Source organism: Amblyraja radiata, chromosome 1 (assembly GCF_010909765.2).
Source record: "Amblyraja radiata isolate CabotCenter1 chromosome 1, sAmbRad1.1.pri, whole genome shotgun sequence".
In the NCBI taxonomy this organism is placed as follows: Eukaryota; Metazoa; Chordata; class Chondrichthyes; order Rajiformes; family Rajidae; genus Amblyraja; species Amblyraja radiata.
In genome coordinates, this window is record NC_045956.1 from 181,620,695 (window position 1) to 181,648,200 (window position 27,506).

The following is a 27,506-nucleotide window of genomic DNA, read 5'->3' on the forward strand; positions in this document are numbered from 1 at the left end:
GTAGGAGGGTAAACAGTCCATGGTTGGGCTTGTTCTGTTCAACTGACACGACTTGCTTTCCCGTCTGTAGGAATCCAGCCTCGAGCAGGTCCACCTCGCCATCAAAGCCAAGAGTCCTGAGAGTGAAGTGGAGGCCAAGGTGGAGGAGATGATCGACCAGGTCATCGCTGACTGCAGGTAGCCCACACGCAATTCCACTCACTGCATTGTCCCATCCTTTCACCTGGAGAGGGCCCGGCGAAGATTTACGAGCATGTTGCCAGGACTCGAGGGCCTTGAGCTACAGGGAGAGGTTGAGCAGGCTGGGTCTCTGTTCCATGGAGCGCAGGAGGATGAGGGGTGATCTTATCGAGGTGTACAAAATCATGAGAGGAATAGATCGGGTAGATGCACAGAGTCTCTTGCCCAGAGTAGGGGAATCGAGGACCAGAGGACATAGGTTTAAGGTGAAGGGGAGAATGATTTAACAGTGATGATTTAATAATTAAACAGTAATAGTTTAATAGAAATGATTTAATAGTTGGGGGAGTCCAGAACCAGGGGCCACAGTTTAAGAATAAGGGGTAAGCCATTTAGAACGGAGGACAGGACACACTTTTTCACACAGAGAGCGGTGAGTCTGTGGAATTCTCTGCCTCAGAGGGCGGTGGAGGCCGGTTCTCTTCATTCTTGATATAGGGCTCTTAAAGATAGCGGAGTCAGGGGATATGGGGAGATGGCAGGAACGGGGTACTGATTGGGGATGATCAGCCATGATCACATTGAATGACGGTGCTGGCTCAAAGGGCCGAATGGCCTACTCCTGCACCTGTTGTCTATTGTCTATAAACTGCAGGGTTACTCCTTCACACAAAGGGTGGTGGGTTTATGGAACGAGCTGCCAGAGGAGTTTAGTTTAGTTTAGAGATACTGCGCGGAGCCACCGATCCCCGCACACTAACACTATCCTACACACACTGGGGACAATTTACACCGAGCCAATTAACCTACAAACCTGTACGTCTTTGGAGTGTGGGAGGAAACCGGAGCACAGGGAGAAAACCCACGCAGGTCACGGGGAGAACGTCCAAACTCCGTACAGGCAGCACCCGTAATCAGGATGGAACCCGGGTCTCTGGCGCTGTGAGGCAGCAACTCTACCGCTGCACCACCGTGCCCCCTCCATGTCTCTCTCGCCCCATTTGGCCTTCTGGACTGGGCTTTGTGCCTTCGCTCACAGTGGGAACCATTGTGGGGGTGGGGGTGTTTTTATGTTTATTGTTAATTTCTTTAATGTTGTGTCTTATCTTTATTTGTGTGCTGCAATGGTAAGTCAAATTTCACTACAGCATTGGTGTATGTGATAATAAATGTCCTTTGTATACTTGTACCCATTTGAACGTTGTACGGGAAGTTGTAACCCATGTCCACCGCCCTCTCTCGTCTCCCCGTTGCAGCCTGCCCCTGCCCGACATCACGGCGATCCCAACGGCCACCTGCCTGGACGGTCACATCCACCGCTTCCGCGTCACCAACCTGCAGCAGATCCGCCAGGCGGCCGAGCGCCTGAAGCACGGGGAGCGGAGGGAGCTGCAACCCACCCTGGACCAGGCTGAGGACTGGCTGGAGAGGCTGAGGTCCATGGCAGAGGAGGTGAGTGTGTCCTGAACTCACACACCATGGGCCGGTGGGGCAGGACGTCTGGATGGAGCCATCAACACACACACACACGCACACGCACACACATACGCACACGCACACGTACACACACGCACACACACACGCACACGCATGCACACGCACACACACACACACACACACACACACACACTCTCAATAGACAATAGACAATAAGTGCAGGAGTAGGCCATTCGGCCCTTCGAGCCAGCACCGCCATTCAATGTGATCATAATAATAATAATAATGGATGGGATTTATATAGCGCCTTTCTAATACTCAAGGCGCTTTACATCGCATTATTCATTCACTCCTCAGTCACACTCGGTGGTGGTAAGCTACTTCTGTAGCCACAGCTGCCCTGGGGCAGACTGACGGAAGCGTGGCTGCCAATCTGCGCCTACGGCCCCTCCGACCACCACCAATCACTCACACACATTCACACACATTCACACACAGACAAAGGTGGGTGAAGTGTCTTGCCCAAGGACACAACGACAGTATGCACTCCAAGCGGGATTCGAACCGGCTACCTTCCGGTTGCCAGCCGAACACTTAGCCCATTGTGCCATCTGTCGTCCCTATGTCATGGCTGATCATCCCCAATCAGGACCCCGTTCCTGCCTTCTCCCCATATCCCCTGACTCCACTATCTTTAAGAGCCCTATCTAGCTCTCTCTTGAAAGTATCCAGAGAACCGGCCTCCACCGCCCTCTGAGGCAGAGAATTCCACAGACTCACCACTCTCTGTGTGAAAAAGTGTTTCCTCGTCTCCGTTCTAAATGGCTTACCGCTTATTCTTAAACTGTGGCCCCTGGTTCTGGACTCCTCCAACATCAGTGCCGAGCTCTGGCTGTACCGCATCCCGCGCAAAGCCGCCGGCACGGCCGCGCACCTTCTGTGTCTGGGTTTCACCGTCGAGATCCGCTCTATGATCTTTGTTCGGCATCGGGGGTTGCCAATAGGCCGGGGACGAGCGAGTATGAGTGGCGTCCTCGGAGGGGCGGGATCCACGTGTACACGTGATAGATGTGGCCCGCCATCCACTCACAGGCATGCAGAACATGGCCCCGATGCAGAACAAGGTTGCCAACCCCTGCTCTACGCCATCCCATCACACACTCAAAGGGTCACAGAGTCACACAGCATGTAAACAGGTCCTTCGGCCCAACTTGCCCACACCGGCCAACATGTCCCATCTACACTAGTCCCACCAGCCTGCCATATCCCTCTAAACCTGTCCTACCCATGTACCTGTCTAAATTATTTTTAAACGTTGCAACCCTTTCTCCGCCCTCTCTTCTCTGTCCCCTACCTAAATACACCCCCATTCCAGCACCCACCATTCCTCTTTTCCAATCTCCAAACTTGTTCCCAGTGTTGGGGTAGTCCAGAACCAGCGGCCACAGTTTAAGAATAAGGGGTAGGTCATTTAGAACGTAGACGAGGAAACAGTTTTTCTCACAGATTGAGTCTGGAATTATCTGCCTCAGAGGGCGGTGGAGGCTGGTTCTCTGGATACTTTCAAGAGAGAGCTAGATAGGGCTCTTAAAGGTACCGGAAATAAAGATAGCAGAAATAAATGAGGATAAATGTGAGGTTATCCACTTTGGTAGCAAAAACAGGAAGGCAGATTACTATCTAAATGGCGTCAAGTTGGGAAAAGGGGAAGTACAATGGGATCTGGGGGTCCTTGTACATCAGTCTATGAAAGTAAGCATGCAGGTACAGCAGGCAGTGAAGAAAGCGAATGGCATGTTGGTTTTTATAACAAGAGGAGTTGAGTATAGGAGCAAAGAGGTCCTTCTGCAGTTGTACAGGGCCCTAGTGAGACCTCACCTGGGGTATTGTGTGCAGTTTTGGTCCCCTAATTTGAGGAAGGACATTCTTGCTATTGAGGGAGTGCAGCATAGGTTTACAAGGTTAATTCCCGGGATGGCGGGACTGTCATATGCTGAGAGGATGGAGCAGGTGGGCTTGTACACTCTGGAGTTTAGAAGGATGAGAGGGAATCTCATTGGAACATATAAGATTGTTAAGGGCTTGGACACACTAGAGGCAGGAAACATGTTCCCGATGTTCCAAAACCAGGGGCCACAGTTTAAGAATAAGGAGTAAGCCATTTAGAACGGAGACGAGGAAACACTTTTTCTCACAGAGAGTGGTGAGCTTGTGGAATTCTCTGCCTCAGAGGGCGGTGGAGGCCGGTTCTCTGGATGCTTTCAAGAGAGAGGTAGATAGGGCTCTTAAAGATAGCAGAGTCAGGGGATATGGGGAGAAGGCAGGAACGGGGTATGGATTAGGGATGATCAGCCATGATCACAGTGAATGGCGGTGCTGGCTCGAAGGGTCGAATGGCCTACTCCTGCACCTATTGTCTATTGTCTATTGAAATATGTGATGCTTCTCCTCCAATTTGCGGTGGGACTCACTCTGGCCATGGAGGAGGCCCAGGACTGAAAGGTTGGAATGGGAATGGGAGGGGGAGTTGAAGTGCTGAGCCACCGGGAGATCAGGTTGGTTATTGCGGACTGAGCAGAATAAAAGGAAGTACTTTCAGAAAGGAGACGAGGAGGGGACCCTGAAACTGTTGAACTGAAGCTGCCCTGAGGATGTCAGAGGGGAAGAGGGTGTTGCTGAGCCACTGTGTAGGGGTGAGTGGACTGATCTGTTTCTCTCTCGTAGCCCCAGAACAGTCTGCCTGACATTGTGGTCTGGATGCTCCAAGGAGACCGAAGGATCGCCTACCATCGGATTCCTGCTCACGAGGTCCTCTACTCCAGGAGAAGTCCCAGCTGTCACGGTAAACACTGCGGAGCCTTGCAGACCATCTACCTCAAGGTGAGAGGCTGGTGGCACTCGGTGGGGATGGTGCTGTGTCCATTGAATGGTGTCCATTGGGAGTGTGTCCATTGGGAGTTTTCCATTGGGGAGTGTGCCCATGGGGAATGTGTGTTTGGGGAGTGTCCATTGGGGAGTGTGTGTGTTGGGGATTGTGTCCATTGGGGAGTGTGTGTGCTGGGGAGTGTGTCCATTGGGGAATGTGTCCATTGGGAATGTCCATTGGGGAGTGTGTGTGTTGGAGAGTGTGTATGTTGGAGAGTGTGTCTATTTGGGGAATGTGTCCATTGGGGAATGTGTCTATTGGGGAATGTGTCTATTGGGGAATGTGTCCATTGGGAATGTCCATTGGGAATGTGTCTATTGGGGAGTGTGTCCATTGAGAAATGTGTCCATTGGTGAAGTGTGTCCATTGGGAAGTGTGTCCATTGGGAGTGTGTCCATTGGGAAGTGTGTCCATTGAGAAGTGTGTCCATTGGGAAGTGTGTCCATTGGGAGTGTGTCCATTGGGAAGTGTGTCCATTGGGAGTGTGTGAATGTGTCCATTGGGAGTGTGTCCATTGGGAAGTGTGTCCATTGGGGAGTGTGTCCATTGGGGAGTGTGTCCATTGGGAAGTGTGTCCATTGGGGAGTGTGTCCATTGGGAGTGTGTCCATTGGGAGTGTGTCCATTGGGAAGTGTGTCCATTGGGAAGTGTGTCCATTGGGGAGTGTGTCCATTGGGAGTGTGTCCATTGGGAGTGTGTCCATTGGGAATGTGTCTATTGGGAGTGTGTCCATTGGGAATGTGTCCATTGGGAGTGTGTCCATTGGGCAGTGTGTCCATTGGGCAGTGTGTCCATTGGGGAGTGTGTCCATTGGGGAGCGTGTCCATTGGGGAGTGTGTCCATTGGGAATGGGTCCATTGGGGAGTGTGTCCATTGGGGAGTGTGTCCATTGGGAAGTGTGTCCATTGCGGAGCGTGTCCATTGGGGAGTGTGTCCATTGGGAATGGGTCCATTGGGGAGTGTGTCCATTGGGGAGTGTGTCCATTGGGAATGGGTCCATTGGGGAGTGTGTCCATTGGGGAGTGTGTCCATTGGGAATGGGTCCATTGGGGAGTGTGTCCATTGGGGAGTGTCCATTGGGGAGTGTGTCCATTGGGGAGTGTGTCCATTGGGAATGGGTCCATTGGGGAGTGTGTCCATTGGGGAGTGTCCATTGGGGAGTGTGTCCATTGGGAAGTGTGTCCATTGGGGAGTGTGTCCATTGGGAAGTGTGTCCATTGGGGAGTGTGTCCATTGGGGAGTGTGTCCATTGGGGAGTGTGTCCATTGGGAATGGGTCCATTGGGGAATGTGTCCATTGGGAAGTGTGTCCATTGGGGAGTGTGTCCATTGGGGAGTGTGTCCATTGGGGAGTGTGTCCATTGGTGAATGTGTCCATTGGGAGTGTGTCCATTGGGGAGTGTGTCCATTGGGAATGGGTCCATTGGGGAGTGTGTCCATTTTTATTTTCCCCATACAAAATGCTTTTATTCAGAACAAACAAAAATACAAAGTAGTAACACGATCAGAGAATGCCTATATTGGCATTTTACAAACAAAGTTATCAAATTAAAATATTAACATTTTTATCAATAATACATTCGACCTCCCGCGGGGACCAGCGTTGACGGAAGGCCTCCAGAGTCCTCGTGTACACTGCGTGTTCCCTCTCTAGGGACACGCAAGCACGGACGTAGGCCCGGATGAGGGGCAGGCAGTCAACCCTGGTGCAGCCGTTGACTGCCCGCTGCCTGGACCTGCCAATGGCCATCTTAGCCAGGCCCAAGAGCAGACGGACAGGGAGATCCCACCTTCCCTCCCAACCTTCCCCCCTCTGTACTGGGTGCCCAAATATCAGGAGTGTGGGGCTAAAATGTGTCCATTGTGGAGTGTGTTCACTCGGGGAGTGTGTCCATTCGGGCAGTGTCCCCATTGGGAATGAGGCCATTGAGCGTTGTGCCCATTAGCAGGTGTTCCCACAGGGGGAGATGCATCCCTTGTTCTTCCCGCTGGAATACTGACGACCTGTCACAGTGTGATCTCACTGGGCCATTGCGGAGTGGGTAGCCACTCAGTGACCAGCAGCTCTGGGTATCAAAAGCAAAACAGCGCAGTTGCTGGAAATCTGACTTCAAGAGAAAGTCATGTTTCGGGTAATGTTCAGCAGGTCAGGCAGGGGCTGTGGAGGAAAACAAAGAGAAAGTCAGTCACGTCAAGTCACATTTATTTACATAGCACATTTAAAAAAACAACTCTCGTTGGCCAAAGTGCTTTACATTTGTTATAAGAAAGTGGACTTGAGGAAGGAGAGGGAGCGGGGAACAGAGAGGGTCAGGTAGAAAATACAACCAAGAGACATCTTAAGGATGACAAAAAGTGTGCCATGTCGAGAGAGTTGTCCATTCTTAGTTGTGTCCATCAGTTTCAGTTTATTGAGTATAGTCCATCGGATTTGAGTATAGGAGCAGGGAGGTTCTACTGCAGTTGTACAGGGTCTTGGTGAGACCACACCTGGAGTATTGCGTACAGTTTTGGTCTCCAAATCTGAGGAAGGACATTATTGCCATAGAGGGAGTGCAGAGAAGGTTCACCAGACTGATTCCTGAGATGTCAGGACTGTCTTATGAAGAAAGACTGGATAGACTTGGTTTATACTCTCTAGAATTTAGGAGATTGAGAGGGGATCTTATAGAAACTTACAAAATTCTTAAGGGGTTGGACAGGCTAGATGCAGGAAGATTGCTCCCGATGTTGGGGAAGTCCAGGACAAGGGGTCACAGCTTAAGGATAAGGGGGAAATCCTTTAAAACCGAGATGAGAAGAACTTTTTTCACACAGAGAGTGGTGAATCTCTGGAACTCCCTGCCACAGAGGGTAGTCGAGGCCAGTTAATTGGCTATATTTAAGAGGGAGTTAGATGTGGCCCTTGTGGCTAAGGGGATCAGAGGATATGGAGAGAAGGCAGGTACGGGATACTGAGTTGGATGATCAGCCATGATCATATTGAATGGCGGTGCAGGCTCGAAGGGCCGAATGGCCTACTCCTGCACCTAATTTCTATGTTTCTATGTTTCTATGTTTAGTTTATTGTCACGTGTCAGGTACAGTGAAAAACTTTTGTTGCTTCATATGTTGATAATAGAAAGTCAATACATGATTATAATCGAGCCATTTACAGTGTACAGATACATGACAATAGACAATAGGTGCAGAAGTAGGCCATTCGGCCCTTCGAGCCAGCACCACCATTCAATGTGATCAAGGCTGATCATCCCCAATCAGTTCCCCATTCCTGCCTTCTCCCCATATCTCCTGACTCCGCTATCTTAAAGAGGCCTATCTAGCTCTCTCTTGAAAGTATCCAGAGAACCGGCCTCCACCGCCCTCTGAGGGAAAGAATTCCACAGACTCACCACTCTCTGTGTGAAAAAGTGTTTCCTCGTCTCCGTTCAAAATGGCTTACCCCTTATTCTTAAACTGTGGCCCCTGGTCCTGGACTCCCCCAACATCGGGAACATGTATCCTGCTTCAAGCGTGCCCAAACCCTTAATAATCTTATATGTTTCAATAAGATGCCCTCTCATCCTTCTAAATTCCAGAGTGTACAAGCCCAGCCGCTCCATTCTCTCAGCATATGACAGTCCCGCCATCCCGGGAATTAACCTTGTGAACCTATGCTGCACTCCCACAATAGCAAGAATGTCCTTCCTTAAATTTGGAGACCAAAACTGCACACAATACTCCAGGTGTTGTCTCACTAGGGCCCTGCACAACTGCAGAAGGACCTCTTTACTTAATTCCTCTTGTTTTGAAGGCCAACATGCCATTCGCTTTCTTCACTGCCTGCTGTACCTGCATGCTTACTTTCATTGACTGATGTACAAGGACCCCCAGATTCCGTTGTACTTCCCCTTTTCCCAACGTGACACCATTTAGATAGTAATCTTCCTTCCTGTTTTTGCTACCGAACTGGATAACCTCACATTAATCTACATTAAACTGCATCTGCCATGCATCTGCCCACTCCCCCAACCTGCCCAAGTCACCCTGCATTCTCATAGCATCCTCCTCACAGTTCACACTGCCACCCAGCTTTGTGTCATCTGCAAATTTGCTGATGTTACTTTGAATCCCTTCATCTAAATCATTGATATATATTGTAAATAGCTGCGGTCCCAGCACCGAGCCTTGCGGTACCCCACTAGTCACTTATAAGGGAATAACATTTAGTGCAAGGTAAAGTCCAGTAAAGTCAGAAAAAGATAGTATTAGGGTCTCCAATGAGGTAGATGGTAGCTCAGGACCGCTCTCTAGTTGGTGAGAGGATGGTTCAGTTGCCTGATAACAGCTGGGAAGAAACTGTCCCTGAATCTGGAGGTGTGCGTTTTCACACTTCTGTACCCCTTGCCCGATGGGAGAGGGGAGAAGAGGGAGTGACCAGGGATGATTATGCTGCTGGCCTTGCCGAGGCAGCGTGAGGTGTAGATGGAGTCAATGGAAGGGAGGTTGGTTTGTGTGATGGTCTGGGCTGCGTCCACAATTCGCTGCAATTTCTTGCGGTCTTGGATGGAGCTGTTCCCAAACCGTGCTGTGATGCATCCCGATATAATGCTTCCTGCGGCGCATCTGTAGAGGTTGGTGTGAGTTGTAGGGGACATGCCGAACTCTCTAAGCCTTGTAAGGGAGTAGAGGCGTCGGTGTGCTTTCTTGGTCGTTGCTTCAGTATGGGTGGTCCAGGAGAAGTTGTTGGTGATATTGACTCCTGGGAATGTGAAGCTTTCAACCATCTCTACATCAGCGCCGTCAATTTGTATTGTTGTATTGTTGTATTCAAATTTATTGTCATTGTCTCAGTTAGAGACAACGAAATGAATTTCCCTTATAGGCAGTATCATAAAAATAAAAATAAATAAATAATAATAATAATAAAACATATTAAAAATAAAATAGAATTAAAAAAAAAGCACAAACACTGAAAGTCCACGACACAACATAACACAGTGGCACCAAGGTGAGGAAGGCACCATAGTCCAGCCAGCCTCCGCTCCGTTCTTCCCAGATGTTCACTCGTGGTCGAGGCCTTCCTAGCACCCGCAGTCGCCGCCCCGGGTGGCCCGATGTTCAGGCGCCGTCAATGCAGACTGGGGTGTGTGAACCGCTTCACTTCCTGAAGCCCATCACTATCTCCTTTGTCTTGCTGACGTTGAGAGAGAGGTTGTTGTCTGGACACCAGGACACGAGGTTCTTGATCTCCTCCCTGTACTCTGTCTCATCATCATTTGATATCCGGCCCACAATGGTGTTGTCGTCTGTGAATTTGTAAATTGAATTAGATTTGTACCCGGCTGCACAGTGGTGGGTTTACAAGGGGTAAAGATGGGGGCTGAGAACGCAGCCTTGTGGAGTCCCAGTGTTGAGGATTATGGTGGAGGATGATTTGTCCACTATCCTCACTAGATTGCATGGCCTGTACAGCGCATGTGTATCCATCGGGTGGAGCATCCATGAGAAACACAGTTGACATGACAACTCAATGTCAGTTGTACAGGGCCCTAGTGAGACCACACCTGGAGTATTGTGTGCAGTTTTGGTCCCCTAATTTGAGGAAGGACATTCTTGCTATTGAAGGAGTGCAGCGTAGGTTTACAAGATTAATTCCCGGGATGGCGGGACTGTCATATGCTGAAAGAATGGAGCAGCTGGGCTTGTACACGCTGGAGTTTAGAAGGATGAGAGGAGATCTCATTGAAACATATAAGATTGTTAAGAGTTTGGACACACTAGAGGCAGGAAACATGTTCCCGATGTTGGGGGAGTCCAGAAACAGGGGCCACAGATTAAAAATAAGGTGTCAGCCATTTAGAATGGAGACGAGGAAACACTTTTTCACACAGAGAGTTGTGAGTCTGTGGAATTCCCTGCCTCAGAGGGTGGTGGAGGCTGGTTCTCTGGATACTTCCAAGGGAGAGCTTGATAAGGCTCATAAAGATAGCGGAGTCAGAGGATATGGGGAGGAGGCAGGAACGGGTTACTGATTGGGGATGATCAGCCATGATCACAATGAATGGCGGTGCTGGCTCGAAGGGCCGAATGGCCTACTCCTGCACCTGTTGTCTATTGTCTATTATCTATTGACCTACTTGGTGATTTTGTTCGGCGACCGCCGACGTCATATCAGTGTCGCCGAAAGATTTTGAACATTTCAAAATCCAGCGGCGACAAAAAAGATGTCGCGACACTTGAAAAAAACGGCGCGCGTCAATACGTCGTCACGCCGCGTCACGCCGCAAAATTTATCTTGACCTGATACGTCAGTCAATGATGCCGGCAGTCGCCGAAAAAAATCAGCAAGTGGGGCTGGCCCTATGGTGTCGTACTGACCATAATGTGGCTGAGCTTGTATCTCCCTCAATGGAAACACCTCCTCATGGACAATAGACAATAGACAATAGACAATAGACAATAGGTGCAGGAGGAGGCCATTCAGCCCTTCGAGCCAGCATCGCCATTCAATGTGATCATGGCTGATCATCCACAATCAGTACCCCGTTCCTGCCTTCTCCCCATATCCCCTGACTCCGCTATTTTTAAGAAACCTATCTAGCTCTCTCTCGAAAGCATCCAGAGAACCTGCCTCCACCGCCCTCCGAGGCAGAGAATTCCACAGACTCACCACTCTCTGTGAGAACAAGTGTTTCCTCGTCTGTTCTAAATGGCTTACTCCTTATTCTTAAACTGTGGCCCCTGGTTCTGGACTCCCCCAACATCGGGAACATGTTTCCTGCTTCCAGCGTGTCCAAGCCCTTAACAATCTTATACAATACAATACAATACAATACAATACAATACAATACAATACAATACAATACAATACAATACAATACCATTTATTTGTCATTTGAACCTCACATGAGGTTCAAACGAAATTTGGTTTCAATATGTTTCAATAAGATATCCTCTCATCCTTCTAAACTCCAGAGTGTACAAGCCCAGCTGCTCCATTCTCTCACCATATGACAGTTCCGCCATCCCGGGAATTAACCTTGTAAACCTACGCTGCATTCCCTCAATAGCAAGAATGTCCTTCCTCAAATTAGGGGACCAAAACTGCACACAATACTCCAGGTGTGGTCTCACTAGGGCCCTGTACCAAGTGCAGAAGGACCTCTTTGCTCCTATATTCGATGGACACACTCCTCTTGGGGCGTCTACTGTACTGCATGCACTGAGCTAAATGTCTACAGCCCTACTCCTCTTCACTCCCCAGCACCCAAGAGGCGGTTCCAAGATCGGCAAGATCCCGGCGCAGGTTCGAGTGAGGATCTGGCTCGGAATGGCCACGGACAGCAAGGAATTCAGCCAGTTCACCGAGGGCAAGCTGTCCGTCTTCGCCGAGACCGTGAGTCCCACCGGCCTCGTGGAGCAACCGGGGCGAGGATCGCAGCGTCGCGCAGCGTGGAAACAGGCCCTTCGGCCCAACTCGCCCACATGTCCCAACCACACTAGTCCCACCTGCCCGCGTTTGGCCAACATCCCTCCTTACCTGTCCTGTCCATGAACCTGTCTAACTGCTTCCTCAACCTTCCGATAGGTCGTAAGGTCTTAATTGATAGGAATGGAATTAGGCCATTCGGCCCATCAAGTCTATTCTGCCATTCAATCTATCTCTCCCACCCAACCCCATTCTCCTGCCTGCTCCCCATAACCCCTGACACCCGTACTAACCAGAAATTATCAATCTCTGCCTTAAGAATATCCACTGACTTGGCCTCCAAAGCCTTCTGTGGCAAAGAATTCCACACCCTCTGACTAAAGAAATTCCTCCTACCTAAAAGAACATCCTATAATTCTGAGGCTGTGACCTCTAGTCCTAGACTCTCCCACTAGTGGAAACATCCTCTCCACATCCACTCTATCCAAGCCTTTCACTATTCTGTACGTTCCAATGAGGTCCGCCCCCCACCCTCATTCTTCTAAACTCCAGCGAGTACAGGCCCAGTGCCGACAAACGCTCATCATATGTTAACCCACTCATTCCCGGGATCATTCTTGTAAACCTCCTCTGGACCTTCTCCAGAGCCAGCACATCCTTCCTCAGATATGGGGCCCAAAACTGCTCCCGATATTCCAAATGCGGCCTGACCAGCGCCTCCTCATCCACTCTCCAGGGACAGTCCCTGCCTCAACTACCTCCTCTGGCAGCTTGTTCCATACACCCACCACCCTTTGTGTAAAAACGTTGCCACTCAGGTACCTATTGTATCTTTCCCCCCCTCACCTTAAAGCTGTGTCCTCTAATCCTTGGGTCTCCAACTCTGGGCGAGAGACTCCCCAACTGCCCGACCTATTCCTCTCATGATTATGAACCCCTCTCTGAGTTCACCCCTCATCCTCCTGCTCTCCAAGGAATAGAGTCCTAGCCTACTCAACCTCTCCCCGTAGCTCACATCCTTGGGTTCGAGTACCCCTAAGGTCGGGGTATTGGTGACCAGCGAAATCCTGAAATAAAGACAGAAAGGGGAGAGTGAGGACCTCTCAGTAGCTCAAACCAGATGATAGTGAGTTATAGAGTCAGCAAGCCATTCAGCCCACCTCGTCCATGTCTACCATGGGCCAGTCCCGTATGTTGGCACTTGGCCCATAGCCCTCTAAACCCTTCCTTGGAAGAGCAATCCAACTCAAGGAGGGGGTCTCACAGTGAAACAGCGTGGAAACAGGCACTTCGGCCCAACTTGCCCATAGCAGCCAACACATGTCCCAGCTACACTAGCCCCACCAGCGTGCGTTTGGCCCATATCTCTCCAAACCTGTCCTATCCATGTACCCGTCCAACGGTTTATTTTAAACATTGTGGTAATAATTTTGATAAATGCTTTTGAAAATCTTCATTGGATCTGTTTCTGTAGCTCATTCCAAATATGAACTAACCTCTGAGTGAAAATGTTGCCCCCCTGAGGTCCTTCTTAAATCTCTCCCCTCTCACCTTAAGCCTGTGCCCTATCGTTTTAGAATCCTCTTGCCTGGGAAAAAGACTATGAGCGTTCACTTTATCCATGCCATGCATGATCTTGTACACCTCAATAATATCGGCACGGTGGCGCAACAGTAGAGTTGCTGCCTCACAGCGCCAGAGACACAGGTTCGATCCTGACTACGGGTGCTGCCTGTACGGAGTTTGTACGTTCTCCACGTGACCTGCGTGGGTTTTCTCCGGGTGCTCCGGTTTCCTCCCACACTCCAAAGACGTGCAGGTTTGTAGGTTAATTGGCTTTGGTAAAATTATAAACTGGGCCTGCACGCCTTTGGAGTGTGGGAGGAAACCGGAGCACCCGGAGAAAACCCTCGCAGGTCACGGGGAGAACGTGCAGACTCCGTACAGACAGCGCCCGTGGTCAGGATCGAACCCATATCTCCGGCGCTGTAAGGCAGCAACTCTACCGCTGCGCCACCGTGCCGCCCTGGTCTGTCCTTCACGCCAATTCACTGATGTAGATCCTTGGGTTTTGGAATGTGTTGGAGGGAACTGCAGATGCTGGTTTAAACTGAAGATAGACACAAAAAGCTGGAGTAACTCAGCGGGACGGGCATAATCTCTGGAGAGAAGGAATGGGTGGAATGTTTTCGGGTCGAGACCCTCCTTCAGCCTGAAACCTACTTTTTGTGTCGATCGTGAGTGTTAGAAACCACGGTGGCACAGTGTTTCTGCCTTACAGTGCTTGCAGCGCCAGAGACCCGGGTTCCATCCCGACTACGGGTGCTGTCTGTACGGAGTTTGTACCTTCTCCCCTCGTGACCTGCGTGGGTTTTCTCATTTTCCTCCCACACTCCAAAGACGTGCAGGTTTGCAGGTTAATTGGCTTGGTGCATGTGTAAATTGTCCCTCAGAGTGTTAGTGTGCGGGGATCGCTGGTCGGTGCGGGCTCGGTGGGCCAAAGGGCCTGTTTCCGCGCTGTATCTCGAAAATGAAATACAAAAAAATAAACGTCTCGGCTCGCTGACGGAAGTACATTTTTTTTTTGGCCACAGTATGAAAATCAGGTCAAGCTGGCCCTGGTGGGCAATTGGGGCACGACTGGCCTCACATACCCCAAATTCACCAACGTCACCGGAAAGATCAAGCTGCCTAAGGACTCCTTCCGACCTTCCACAGGCTGGGCTTGGGCCGGGGACTGGTTCATCAGTCCCGAGAAAACGTGAGTATCATTTTGTCATTGTCACTTGCGGGCAGAGCACCAAGGCAAATTCCTTGTATGTGAATCCTTGGCCAATAAACGTATTCTTTCATTCATTATTCATTCAGATGCTGGAGTAGGTGGAGGGGAAGGTCGTGTGGAGAAAGCAATGGGCTCTTAAGCAACTTTTTAGGCGACTGCAGGAGGCTATGCGGTGGCCACAAGTTCGCGGGTGGTTGCCGGGGAGTCGCCCGCGTGGTCGCGAGGAGTTTCCGCATTCTGGGGAACTAGTCGCGGCCTCATTATGATCGCCCCCGCGAATTTTTACAACAAGTTGAAAAATTAACGGCGACCAGAATGAAGCCGCCACGGAGAGTAGCGAGAATTCTCGTGCCGAAGGTGGGTCACCAGGAAGTCCTAGTGGGTTGCCAGGAGGTCGGAGGTTCTCGTAGGTTGTAGCCGGTGCTGACCGGTGAATTTCATTGGCTCATTGGGAAAAAAAAACGTAGGCAGTAGTGTTCAGAACCAAGGATAACCGACCGGTAATGTTAAATGTCCGCCAAGCTTCACAGCCGTGTATCTCTGGCTTCTTAAAAGTTGGCTCCCTCCTTCTCCCTGCTCTCCCTCCCTCCCCCCCTCCCTCCCCACTCTTTTAAAGGACTTACCATACACTGTGCTTTAGCCGCCTTAATTACAGCACCAACCTTCCTGTTCATCATGGTGTGTGTCTGTATCACCTTGGCTTTGCACCGTGTGAATTTCACTCAGACAGCACTCCCCCCGCTTGCCCTGTCCCCCCCTGCATAACGTAACGGGCTGGTGAAGGATGCGGTGTGTGTGTGTGTGTGTGTGCGTGTGTGCGTGTGTGTGTGCTGTGTGTGTGTGCGTGTGTGTATATGGGCAGGCACACATGTGTAGTGTGTGTGTGATGTGTGTGTGTGTGTGTGTGTGTGCGTGCATGTGCATGTGTGTGTGGGCAGGCACACATGTGTATTGTGTATGTGCTGTGTGTGCGCGTGTGTGCTATGTGTGTGCTATGTGTGTGCTATGTGTGTGTGTGTGCGTGTGTGTGCATGTGTGTGTGTGTGTGTGTGCATGTGTGTGTGAGTGTGTGTGTGTGCGTGCGTGTGTGTGCGTGTGTGTGCTTTCTGTGTGTGTGGTGTGTGTGTGTGTGTATGGGCAGGCCAGTCACTGTGTGTGCATGCGTGTGTGGTCTCTGCTCTCTAACGCTGGTGTTGCTCTGGATTGCAGTCTGCTGTATGATGTTGATGCGGGCCACATGACTTTCGTGGAGGAGGTGTTTGAGAACCAGTTACGTCTGCCGGGCGGGCAGTGGATCCAGATGTCAGACGCCTACTCCGACATCGTAAGTCAGCGCATGAAGACACGGTACAATTCTGTAGACCTTAGACTTTAGAGACACCGCACGGGAACAGGCCCTTCGGCTCACCGAGCCCGCGCTGACCAGCGATCACCCCTTACACTAGCACTATCCTACACACAAGGGGAAATTCACAATCTTTTACCGAAACCAATTAAACCACAAGCCTGTTTAAGAAGGAACTGCAGATGCTGGAAAATCGAAGGAAGCAAAAATGCTGGAGAAACTCAGCGGGTGCAGCAGCATCTATGGAGCGAAGGAAATAGGCAACGTTTCGGGAACCGAAACCGGAAACCGGAGAACCCGGCGAAAACCCAGGCAGGGGGACGGGGAGACTGTGCAAACTCCGTCCAGACAGCGCCCATAGTCGGGATCGAACCTGGGTCCCTTGTGCTGTGAGGCGGCAAATCTACTGCAGGAAAAATGTTCCCAATGTTGGGCGAGTCCAGAACTAGGGGCCATAGTCTTAGAATAAAGGGGAGGTCATTTAAGACTGAGGTGAGAAAAAACTTTTTCACCCAGAGAGTTGTGAATTTGTGGAATTCCCTGCCACAGAGGGCAGTGGAGGCCAAGTCACTGGATGGATTTAAGAGAGAGTTAGATAGAGCTCTAGGGGCTAGTGGAGTCAAGGGATATGGGGAGAAGGCAGGCACGGGTTATTGATACGGGACGATCAGCCATAATCACAATGAATGGCGGTGCTGGCTCGAAGGGCCGAATGGCCTCCTCCTGCACCTATTTTCTGTTTCTATGTTACTGGCTGTGCCACCGTGCCACCACATAATGTACCGTTCCCAATGAAGGCCAATGTGCCAAGCGCCTTCTTCTCCACCCTGCCCATCTGACTCACCAGAGAGTCATCGAGTCAAACAGCGTGTAAGCAGGAGGACAGTCAGCTCGGTCAATGCACAATGTGCAGAACGCCCCATGGACCCAACTTGCCCACACCGGCCAACATGCTCCATCTACACTAGTCCCACCTGCCTAGGGACCACATTGGCGTTAGGAGGGAGAGATAGATCAGCCATGAGTGTATGGCGGAGTAGACTTGGCGGGACTGTCATATGCTGAACGAATGGAGCTGCTGGGCTTGTACACTCTGGAGTTTAGAAGGATGAGAGGGGATCTCATTGAAACATATAAGATTGTTAAGGGCTTGGACACGCTAGAGGCAGGAAACATGTTCCCGACGTTGGGGGAGTCCAGAACCAGGGTCCACAGTTTAAGAATAAGGGGTAAGCCATTTAGAACGGAGACGAGGAAACACTTTTTCTCACAGAGAGTTGTGAGTCTGAGGAATTCTCTGCCTCAGAGGGCGGTGGAGGCAGGTTCTCTGGATGCTTTCAAGAGAGAGCTAGATAGGGCTCTTAAAAATAGCGGAATCAGGGGATATGGGAAGAAGGCAGGAACGGGGTACTGGTTGGGGATGATCAGCCATGATCACATTGAATGGCGGTGCTGGCTAGAAGGGCCGCATGGCCTCCTCCTGCACCTATTGTCCATTGTCTCTTGAGGGGCCAAATGGCCTAATTCTACTCCTATCACTTTTGAACATGATCTCTCCCGAGATCTCCTTGTTCTGCAACATTCCCAGGGGTAGAAACATAGAAAATAGGTGCAGGAGGAGGCCATTCGGCCCTTCGAGCCAGCACCGCAATTCATTGTGATCATGGCTGATCATCCCCAATCAATAACCCGTGCCTGCCTTCTCCCCATATCCCTTGATTCCACGAGCCCCTTGAGCTCTATCGAACTCTCTTTTAAATCCATCCAGTGACTTGGCCTCCACTGCCCTCTGTGGCAGAGAACTACACAAATTCACAACTCTCTGGGTGAAAAAGTACTTTCTCATCGCAGTTTTAAATGGCCTCTCCTTTATTCTTAGACTGTGGCCCCTGGTTCTGGACACGCCCAACATTGGAAACGTTTTTCCTGCATCTAACTTGTCCAGTCCTTTTATAATTTTACATGTTTTTCTAAGAACCCCCCTCATCCTTCTAAACTCCAGTCAATACAAGCCTAGTCTTTTGAATCTTTCCTCATATGACAGTCCCGCCATCCCAGGGATCAATCTCGTGAACCTACGCTGCACTGCCTCAATCACAAGGATGTCCTTCCTCAAATTTGGAGACCAAAACTGTACACAACACTCCAGATGTGGTCTCAACAGGGCCCTGTACAACTGCAGAAGAACATCTTTACCCCTATACTCAAATCCTCTTGTTATGAAGTCCAATATGCAATTAGCTTTCTCCACTGCCTGCTGTACCTGCATATTTACTTTCAGTGACTGATGTACAAGGACACCCAGGTCTCGTTGCACCTCCCTTTTTCCTAATCAGACACCATTGAGATAATAATCTGCCTCCTTGTTCTTGCCGCCAAAGTGGATAACCTCACATTTATTTACATTATACTGCATCTGCCATGCATCTGCACACTCACCCAACCTGCCCAAGTCACCCTGCAACCTCCTAGCATCCTCTTCGCAGTTCACACTGCCACCCAGATTTGTGTCATCTGCAAATTTGCAAGTGTTACTTTTAATTTCATCATCTAAATCATTCATATATATTGTAAATAGTTGGATCTACCAATTTTTTGAAGAGATCCTTTGGTTAAAGGTTCCAAGACTCTTTGGACTTGGGTCCGCTAGGATCCATGAGGATAGAGGATGTTTCCACTAGTGGGGAGTCACGGACGAGAGGTCATAGCCCCAGGTTTAAAGAGTGTTCTTTTCCGAAAGAGATGAAGAGACATTTATTTCATCAGAGGGTGGTGAATCTGTGGAGTTATTTGCCACAGACGGCTGTGGAGGCCAAGTCAGTGGATATTTTGAAGGCAGGGATAGATAGAATCTTGATTAGTGTGGGTGCAAGGGGTATGTGGAGAAGGCAGGAGAATGGGGTTAGGAGGGAAAGATAGATCAGCGTGAGGTATAAATGGAGTCAATGGCCGGGAGGTTGGTTTGTGTGATTCATGGGAAGACGGGAATGGAGGTGACGGATGCAACGGGCCTTTGTGGCCAACTATAGCTTGGACGATAAAATGGCCGAAAAATGGCACCCCTTGCATATGGACTCGGTGGGCTGTTCTTATAATTGTTCTTATTTATGGGAATAGTCTAGCTGAGCTGGGTATAAAAATGTATTTTATTCTACCTTGGTACACGTGATAATAAAGAAACCATTGACCATTGTCCCATTGACCATTGACCCATTGACCATTGACCATTGCCCATTGACCCATTGACCATTGTCCCATTGACCCATTGTCCCATTGACCATTGACCCACTGACCATTGACCATTGCCCATTGACCCATTGACCATTGACCCATTGACCCATTGACCATTGACCCATTGACCCATTGACCATTGTCCCATTGACCCATTGACCATTGATCATTGCCCATTGATCCATTGACCCATTGATCATTGCCCATTGACCCATTGACCCATTGATCATTGCCCATTGACCCATTGACCCATTGACCATTGACCCATTGACCCATTGACCATTGCCCATTGACCCATTGACCATTGACCCATTGACCATTGACCCATTGACCATTGACCCATTGACCCATTGACCATTGCCCATTGACCCATTGACCCATTGACCATTGACCCATTGACCATTGACCCATTGACCCATTGACCATTGCCCATTGACCATTGCCCCATTGACCAATGACCATTGACCCATTGACCATTGACCCATTGACCATTGACCCATTGACCCATTGACCATTGCCCATTGACCCATTGACCCATTGACCATTGACCATTGACCCATTGACCATTGACCCATTGACCATTGACCCATTGACCCATTGACCCATTGACCCATTGACCATTGCCCATTGACCCATTGCCCATTGACCCATTGACCCATTGATCATTGCCCATTGACCCATTGACCATTGTCCCATTGACCATTGTCCCATTGACCATTGACCATTGACCCATTGACCATTGACCCATTGACCCATTGACCCATTGACCCATTGATCATTTCCCATTGACCCATTGACCCATTGATCATTGCCCATTGACCCATTGACCATTGTCCCATTGACCATTGATCATTGCCCATTGACCCATTGACCATTGACCATTGACCCATTGACCATTGACCCATTGACCCATTGACCATTGACCATTGACCCATTGACCATTGACCCATTGTCCCATTGACCATTGACCCATTGACCCATTGACCCATTGACCATTGACCATTGACCCATTGACCATTGACCCATTGACCCATTGACCATTGTCCCATTGACCATTGCCCATTGACCATTGCCCATTGCCCATTGACCATTGCCCATTAAACCATTGACCATTGACCATTGTCCCATTGACCATTGATCATTGACCATGATCCATTGACCCATTGACCCATTGACTATTGTCCCATTGACCATTGACCCATTGACCCATTGACCCATTGACCATTGACCCATTGACCCATTGACCCATTGACCATTGATCATTGACCATTGACCCATTGACCCATTGACCCATTGACCCATTGCCCCATTGACCCATTGTCCCATTGACCATTGTCCCATTGACCATTGACCCATTGATCATTGCCCATTGACCCATTGACCATTGACCATTGATCCATTGACCCATTGTCCCATTGACCATTGACCCATTGACCCTTGATCCATTGACCCTTGACCATTGACCCATTGACCATTGACCCATGACCATTGACCCATTGACCATTGACCCATTGACCATTGACCATTGACCCATGACCATTAACCCATTGACCCATTGATTATTGACCATTGACCATTGACCAATGACCATTGACCCATTGACCCATTGACCATTGACCCATTGAACTATTGAGGTCGCCGGTTAGAGGGCAGTGGAGGCCGGTTCTCAGGATACTTTCAAGAGAGAGCTAGATAGGGCACTTAAAAATAGCGGAGTCAGGGTATATGGGGGAGAAGGCAGGAACTGATTGTGGATGATCAGCCATGATCACATTGAATGGCGGTGCTGGCGCGAAGGGCCGAATGGCCTACGCTGCACCTATTGTCTATTGTCTATTGGGACGGCTGCGACGGTCGAGGACGGGCCACGTGGAAGCCAGAGGTCACGCCGCCGGGAAGAAAGGAGGACCCTATGAAAGTATCTGTGAACGTATCATCCATTCATTCATTCATTCATTCATTGAACCGTAGAACCTTCTTGTTACAGAGTGGAGAGAAGGCCGTGCCGAAGGATGATATTGAGTGCACCGGGGGCTGGATGTGGGAAGATGTCGAGTGGTCCACAGACTTCAACAGAGCGGTCGACGAGCAAGGTGCGTGAGGGGGGAGGTGGAATCGATAGTAAAGAAAGCAAACTCAATGCTAACATGTATTTCAAGAGGGCTTGTATACAAAAACAGGGATCTAACGCTGTGGCTCTACAAGGCGCTGGTCAGGCCGCATTTGGAATATTGTGAGCAATTCTGGGCCACATATCTGAGGAAGGATGTGCTGGCTCTGGAGAGGGTCCAGAGGAGGTTTACAAGAATGATCCCAGGAATCAGTAATTTAACATATGATGAGCGTTTGTCGGCACTGGGCCTGTACTCGCTGGAGTTTAGAAGAATGAGGGAAGGATCTCATTTTGAAACATCCAAAATAGTGAAAGGCCTGGATAGAGTGGATGTGGAGCGGATGTTTCCACTCGTGGGAGAGTCTAGGACTAGAGGGCACAGCCTCAGAATTAAAGGATGTTCTTTTAGGAAGGAGACGAGGAGAAAGTTCTTCAGTCAGAGGGTGGTGAATCTGTGGAATTCTTTGCCACAGACGGCTGTGGAGGACAAGTCAGTGGATATTTTTAAGGCAGAGATAGATAGATTCTTGATCAGTAGGGTATCAGGGGTTACGGGGAGAAGGCAGGAGAATGGGGTTTGGAGGGAGAGATAGATCAGCCACGATTGAATGGCGCAGCAGACGTGATGGGCCGAATGGCCTGAAAACTATCCACTGACTTGGCCCCCACAGCCGTGCGTGGGTTGTGACTGCTCCTGCACGTTCCCGTTCACAGGCTGGGAGTACGGATTCACCATCCCACCGGACCGGAAGCCCAAGTCCTGGTCACCGGCTGAGAAGATGTACCACACCAACAGGAGGCGTCGGTGGATGCGGCTGAGGAGGAGGGACCTGAAGCAGGTGGAAGCGCTCCGCAAGGTGAGTGGCGGGGTCAGCCGATACTGGGGGGGGGGGGGGTTGCTCGGACATTGGGGAGAGGTGGGGCTGGAGGAGAGAGAACATCAATGATCACAAACACAAAATGCCGGAGGAACTCAGCGGAGGTTTCTATTCATATGTAAGAAAGAACTGCAGATGCTGGTTTACATCGAAGTTAGACACAAAATTGCTGAAGTAACTCAGCGGGACAGGCGAGCACCTCTGGAGCCATGATCACATTGAATGTTTGAGGGGGGATCTTATAGAAACTTACAAAATTCTTAAGGGGTTGGACAGGCTAGATGCAGAGAAACATAGACAATAGGTGTAGGAGTAGGCCATTCGGCCCTTCGAGCCTGCACCGCCATTCAATATGATCATGGCTGATCATCCAACTCAGTATCCAGTACCTGCCTTCTCTCCATACCCCCTGATCCCTTTAGCCACAAGGGCCACATCTAACTCCCTCTTAAATATAGCCAATGAACTGGCCTCAACTACCTTCTGTGGCAGAGAATTCCACAGATTCACCACCCTCTGTGTGAAAAATGTTTTTCTCATCTCGGTCCTAAAAGATTTCCCCCTTATCCTTAAACTGTGCTGGAAGATTATTCCCGATGTTGGAGAAGTCCAGAACAAGGGGTCACAGTTTAAGGATAAGGGGGAAGTCTTTTAGGACCGAGATGAGAAAAACATTTTTTACACAGAGAGTGGTGAATCTGTGGAATTCTCTGCCACAGAAGGTAGTTGAGGCCAGTTCATTGGCTATATTTAAGAGGGAGTTAGATGTGGCCCTTGTGGCTAAAGGGATAGGGGGTATGGAGAGAAGGCAGGTACTGGATACTGTTGGACTCAGAATTGCTGTAGATTTGGGAGCAACAGCAGCAGGAGTTTAGCAAGAGATACGACTGATTGGCTCTGGCCCAAGTCGGAGGAGAGAAGTGAGTCAGTGCTGGGAAAACAGTTGAAAACTGAGGAATTTGGTTTGTAAATTGGTAAATCAGGCAATTTATCAGTCAATTTAAGCAAGACTGCCCTTGGGGAGCGGCAGTGAGGGAAGTGCCCTGTGAGACAAGTGTGAGTCTTTGGCTCGAGAGTCTTCGGCGAGGAGGCTGCTGAGGAGAGGAGACCACACAATACGCTTGAGAGGTAGAGACGAAAGAAGGAGATGTCAGGCAAGCTGATTCAGTGTGATGCTTGCAGTATGTGGGAGGTCAAGGACACCGCTAGTGCCTCTGGCTGCTACAAATGCGAGAAGTGCATCCAGGTAGAGCTCCTGAAGGGCCGTGTTGGGGAACTGGAGAAGCAAGTGGATGACCTCCGGTTCGTCCGAGAAACGGAGTCGTTCCTCGACAAGTCCTACAGTAAGATTGTTACACCTAATGTACTGGAAGAGAGAAGGTGGAAGACAGTGAGAAAGGGAGGGAAGCATGGAATGCCAACGTCCCCGGGTGTTGTACCTCTTGTGAACAGGTTCACCCACTTAGAAGCTGTCGGGACAGAAGACGTGTTTACACTGAGCGGCGGACTGGCTTGCGATGCGAATAGGGCTGTTGAGCCAAAACCAAAAAGGCCTAAGGCAGGCAACGCCATTGTAGTAGGAGACTCCATTGTGAGAGGTACGGACAGGGGTTTCTGCGGCAACAGACGGGATGCGAGGATGGTGTGCTGCCTTCCTGGTGCCAGGATCCAGGATGTCACGGACAGAGTGCAGAAAATCCTCAAGGGCGAAGGTGAACACCCGGAAGTGGTAGTGCATGTCGGCACAAACGATGTCGGAAAGAAGGGGATGAATATTCTGCAGCGTGACTTTAGAGAGCTCGGTAAAATGCTGAAAAGCAGGACCTCCAGGGTTGTTATCTCCGGTTTGCTTCCAGTTCCTCGTGCTGGCGAGAGCAGGAACAGGGAGATACGGGACCTGAACGTGTGGCTGAGGAACTGGCGCACGGGGCAGGGATTTAGATTCTTAGATCACTGGGATCTGTTTTGGGGTAAGGGGGAACTGTACAAAAGGGACGGATTGCATCTTAACAGGTGTGGGACCAGCATTCTGGCAGGCAGGCAGGTTTGCCACTGCAACACGGGTGGTTTTAAACTGAATAAGGGGGGTGGGGTGTCGAATGGGATAGTGGAGGATGGAGTTAAAGGGAAAGGGTTTCTTAAATGTGTGAGCGTAGAGACAGAGGGGTGTAAAATGAGGGTAGAAGCAATAGGTAGCAAGGTGAAAAGTAAAAGTGGCAGGCAGACAAAACCAGGGCAAAAATCAAAAAGGGTCACTTTTCAACATAATTGTATAAGGGGTAAGAGTGTTGTAAAAACAAACCTGAAGGCTTTGTGTCTCAATGCAAGGAGTATTCGTAATAAGGTGGATGAGTTGAATGTGCAGATAGCTATTAATGACTATGATATAGTTGGGATCACGGAGACATGGCTCCAGGGTGACCAAGGCTGGGAGCTGAACATCCAGGGATATTCAATATTCAGGAGGGATAGAGAGAAAGGAAAAGGAGGTGGGGTAGCGTTGCTGATTAGAGAGGAGATTAACGCAATGGAAAGGAAGGACATTAGTTTGGAGTATGTGGAATCGGTATGGGTAGAGCTGTGAAACACTAAGGGGCAGAAAACGCAGGTGGGTGTTGTGTACAGGCCACCTAACAGTAGTAGTGAAGTTGGAGATGGTATCAAACAGGAAATTAGAAATGCGTGCGACAAAGGCAAAACCGTTATAATGGGTGACTTCAATCTACATATAGATTGGGTGAATCAAATTGGCAGGGGTGCTGAGGAAGAGGATTTCTTGGAATGTATGCGGGATAGTTATCTAAATCAACATGTAGAGGAACCAACGAGAGAGCAGGCTATTTTAGACTGGGTATTGAGTAATGAGGAAGGGTTAGTTAGCAGTCTTGTTGTACGTGCCCCCTTGGGCAAGAGTGACCATAATATGGTTGAGTTCTTCATTAGGATGGAGAGTTACATTGTTAATTCAGAAACAATGGTTCTGAACTTAAAGAAAGGTAACTTTGAGGGTATGAGACGTGAATTGGCCAAGATTGACTGGCAATTAATTCTAAAAGGGTTGACTGTGGATATGCAATGAAAGACATTTAAAGACTGCATGGATGAACTACAAAAATTGTTCATCCCAGTTTGGCAAAAGAATAAATCAGGGAAGGTAGTGCATCCGTGGATAACAAGGGAAATCAGGGATAGTATCAAAGCGAAGGATGATGCGTACAAATTAGCCAGAAAAAGCAGCATATCAGAGGACTGGGAGAAATTCAGAGACCAGCAGAGGAGGACAAAGGGCTTAATTAGGAAAGGGAAAATAGATTATGAAAGAAAACTGGCAGGGAACATAAAAACTGACTGCAAAAGTTTTTATGGATATGTGAAAAGAAAGAGATTAGTTAAAACAAATGTAGGTCCCTTGCAGTCAGAAACAGGTGAGTTGATCATGGGGAACAAGGATATGGCGGACCAATTGAATAACTACTTTGGTTCCGTCTTCACTAAGGAAGACATAAATAATCTGCCGGAAATAGCAGGGGACCGCAGGTCAAAGGAGTTGGAGGAATTGAGTGAAATCCAGGTTAGCCGGGAAGTGGTGTTGGGTAAATTGAATGGATTAAAGGCCAATAAATCCCCAGGGCCAGATAGGCTGCATCCCAGAGTACTTAAGGAAGTAGCTCCAGAAATAGTGGATGCATTAGTAATAATCTTTCAAAACTCTTTAGATTCTGGAGTAGTTCCTGAGGATTGGCGGGTAGTAAACGTAACCCCACTTTTTAAGAAGGGAGGGAGGGAGAAAACGGGTAACTACAGACCAGTTAGTCTAACATCGGTAGTGGGGAAACTGCTAGAGTCAGTTATTAAAGATGGGATAGCAGCACATTTGGAAAGTGGTGAAATCATTGGACAAAGTCAGCATGGATTTACAAAAGGTAAATCATGTCTGACGAATCTTATAGAATTTTTCGAGGATGTAACTAGTAGCGTGGATAGGGGAGAACCAGTGGATGTGGTGTATCTGGACTTCCAGAAGGCTTTCGACAAGGTCCCACATAAGAGATTAGTATACAAACTTAAAGCACACGACATTGGGGGTTCAGTATTGATGTGGATAGAGAACTGGCTGGCAAACTGGGAGCAAAGAGTAGGAGTAAACGGGTCCTTTTCACAATGGCAGGCAGTGACTAGTGGGGTACCGCAAGGCTCAGTGCTGGGACCCCAGCTATTTACAATATATATTAATGATCTGAATGAGGGAATTGAAGGCAATATCTCCAAGTTTGCGGACGACACTAAGCTGGGGGGCAGTGTTAGCTGTGAGGAGGATGCTAGGAGACTGCAAGGTGACTTGGATAGGCTGGGTGAGTGGGCAAATGTTTGGCAGATGCAGTATAATGTGGATAAATGTGAGGTTATCCATTTTGGTGGCAAAAACAGGAAAGCAGACTATTATCTAAATGGTGGCTGACTAGGAAAAGGGGAGATGCAGCGAGACCTGGGTGTCATGGTACACCAGTCATTGAAAGTAGGCATGCAGGTGCAGCAGGCAGTGAAGAAAGCGAATGGTATGTTAGCTTTCATAGCAAAAGGATTTGAGTATAGGAGCAGGGAGGTTCTACTGCAGATGTACAGGGTCTTGGTGAGACCACACCTGGAGTATTGCGTACAGTTTTGGTCTCCAAATCTGAGGAAGGACATTATTGCCATAGAGGGAATGCAGAGAAGGTTCACCAGACTGATTCCTGGGATGTCAGGACTGTCTTATGAAGAAAGACTGGATAGACTTGGTTTATACTCTCTAGAATTTAGGAGATTGAGAGGGGATCTTATAGAAACTTATAAAATTCTTAAGGGGTTGGACAGGCTAGATGCAGGAAGATTGCTCCCGATGTTGGGGAAGTCCAGGAGAAGGGGTCACAGCTTAAGGATAAGGGGGAAATCCTTTAAAACCGAGATGAGAAGAACTTTTTTCACACAGAGAGTGGTGAATCTCTGGAACTCTCTGCCACAGAGGGTAGTCAAGGCCAGTTCATTGGCTATATTTAAGAGGGAGTTAGATGTGGCCCTTGTGGCTAAGGGGATCAGAGGATATGGAGAGAAGGCAGGTAAGGGATACTGAGTTGGATGATCAGCCATGATCATATTGAATGGCGGTGCAGGCTCGAAGGGCCGAATGGCCTACTCCTGCACCTAATTTCTATGTTCTAGTGATC

The 27,506-nt window shown here is 49.3% G+C and overlaps 1 protein-coding gene across 1 annotated transcript in view; it reads left to right on the top strand.

The window, feature by feature from the left end:
- LOC116987271 (dysferlin-like) overlaps positions 1-27,506 on the top strand; it is a 168,503-nt gene that overhangs the window by 139,071 nt on the left and 1,926 nt on the right. Inside the window, exons 22-30 of the mRNA XM_033043200.1 lie at positions 71-177; positions 1,437-1,632; positions 4,342-4,497; positions 11,789-11,920; positions 14,548-14,714; positions 15,945-16,059; positions 21,299-21,404; positions 22,139-22,281; positions 23,678-23,706. Coding sequence (XP_032899091.1) covers positions 71-177; positions 1,437-1,632; positions 4,342-4,497; positions 11,789-11,920; positions 14,548-14,714; positions 15,945-16,059; positions 21,299-21,404; positions 22,139-22,281; positions 23,678-23,706 — 1,151 coding nt within the window. The remainder of the gene's footprint in view (positions 1-70; positions 178-1,436; positions 1,633-4,341; positions 4,498-11,788; positions 11,921-14,547; positions 14,715-15,944; positions 16,060-21,298; positions 21,405-22,138; positions 22,282-23,677; positions 23,707-27,506) is intronic.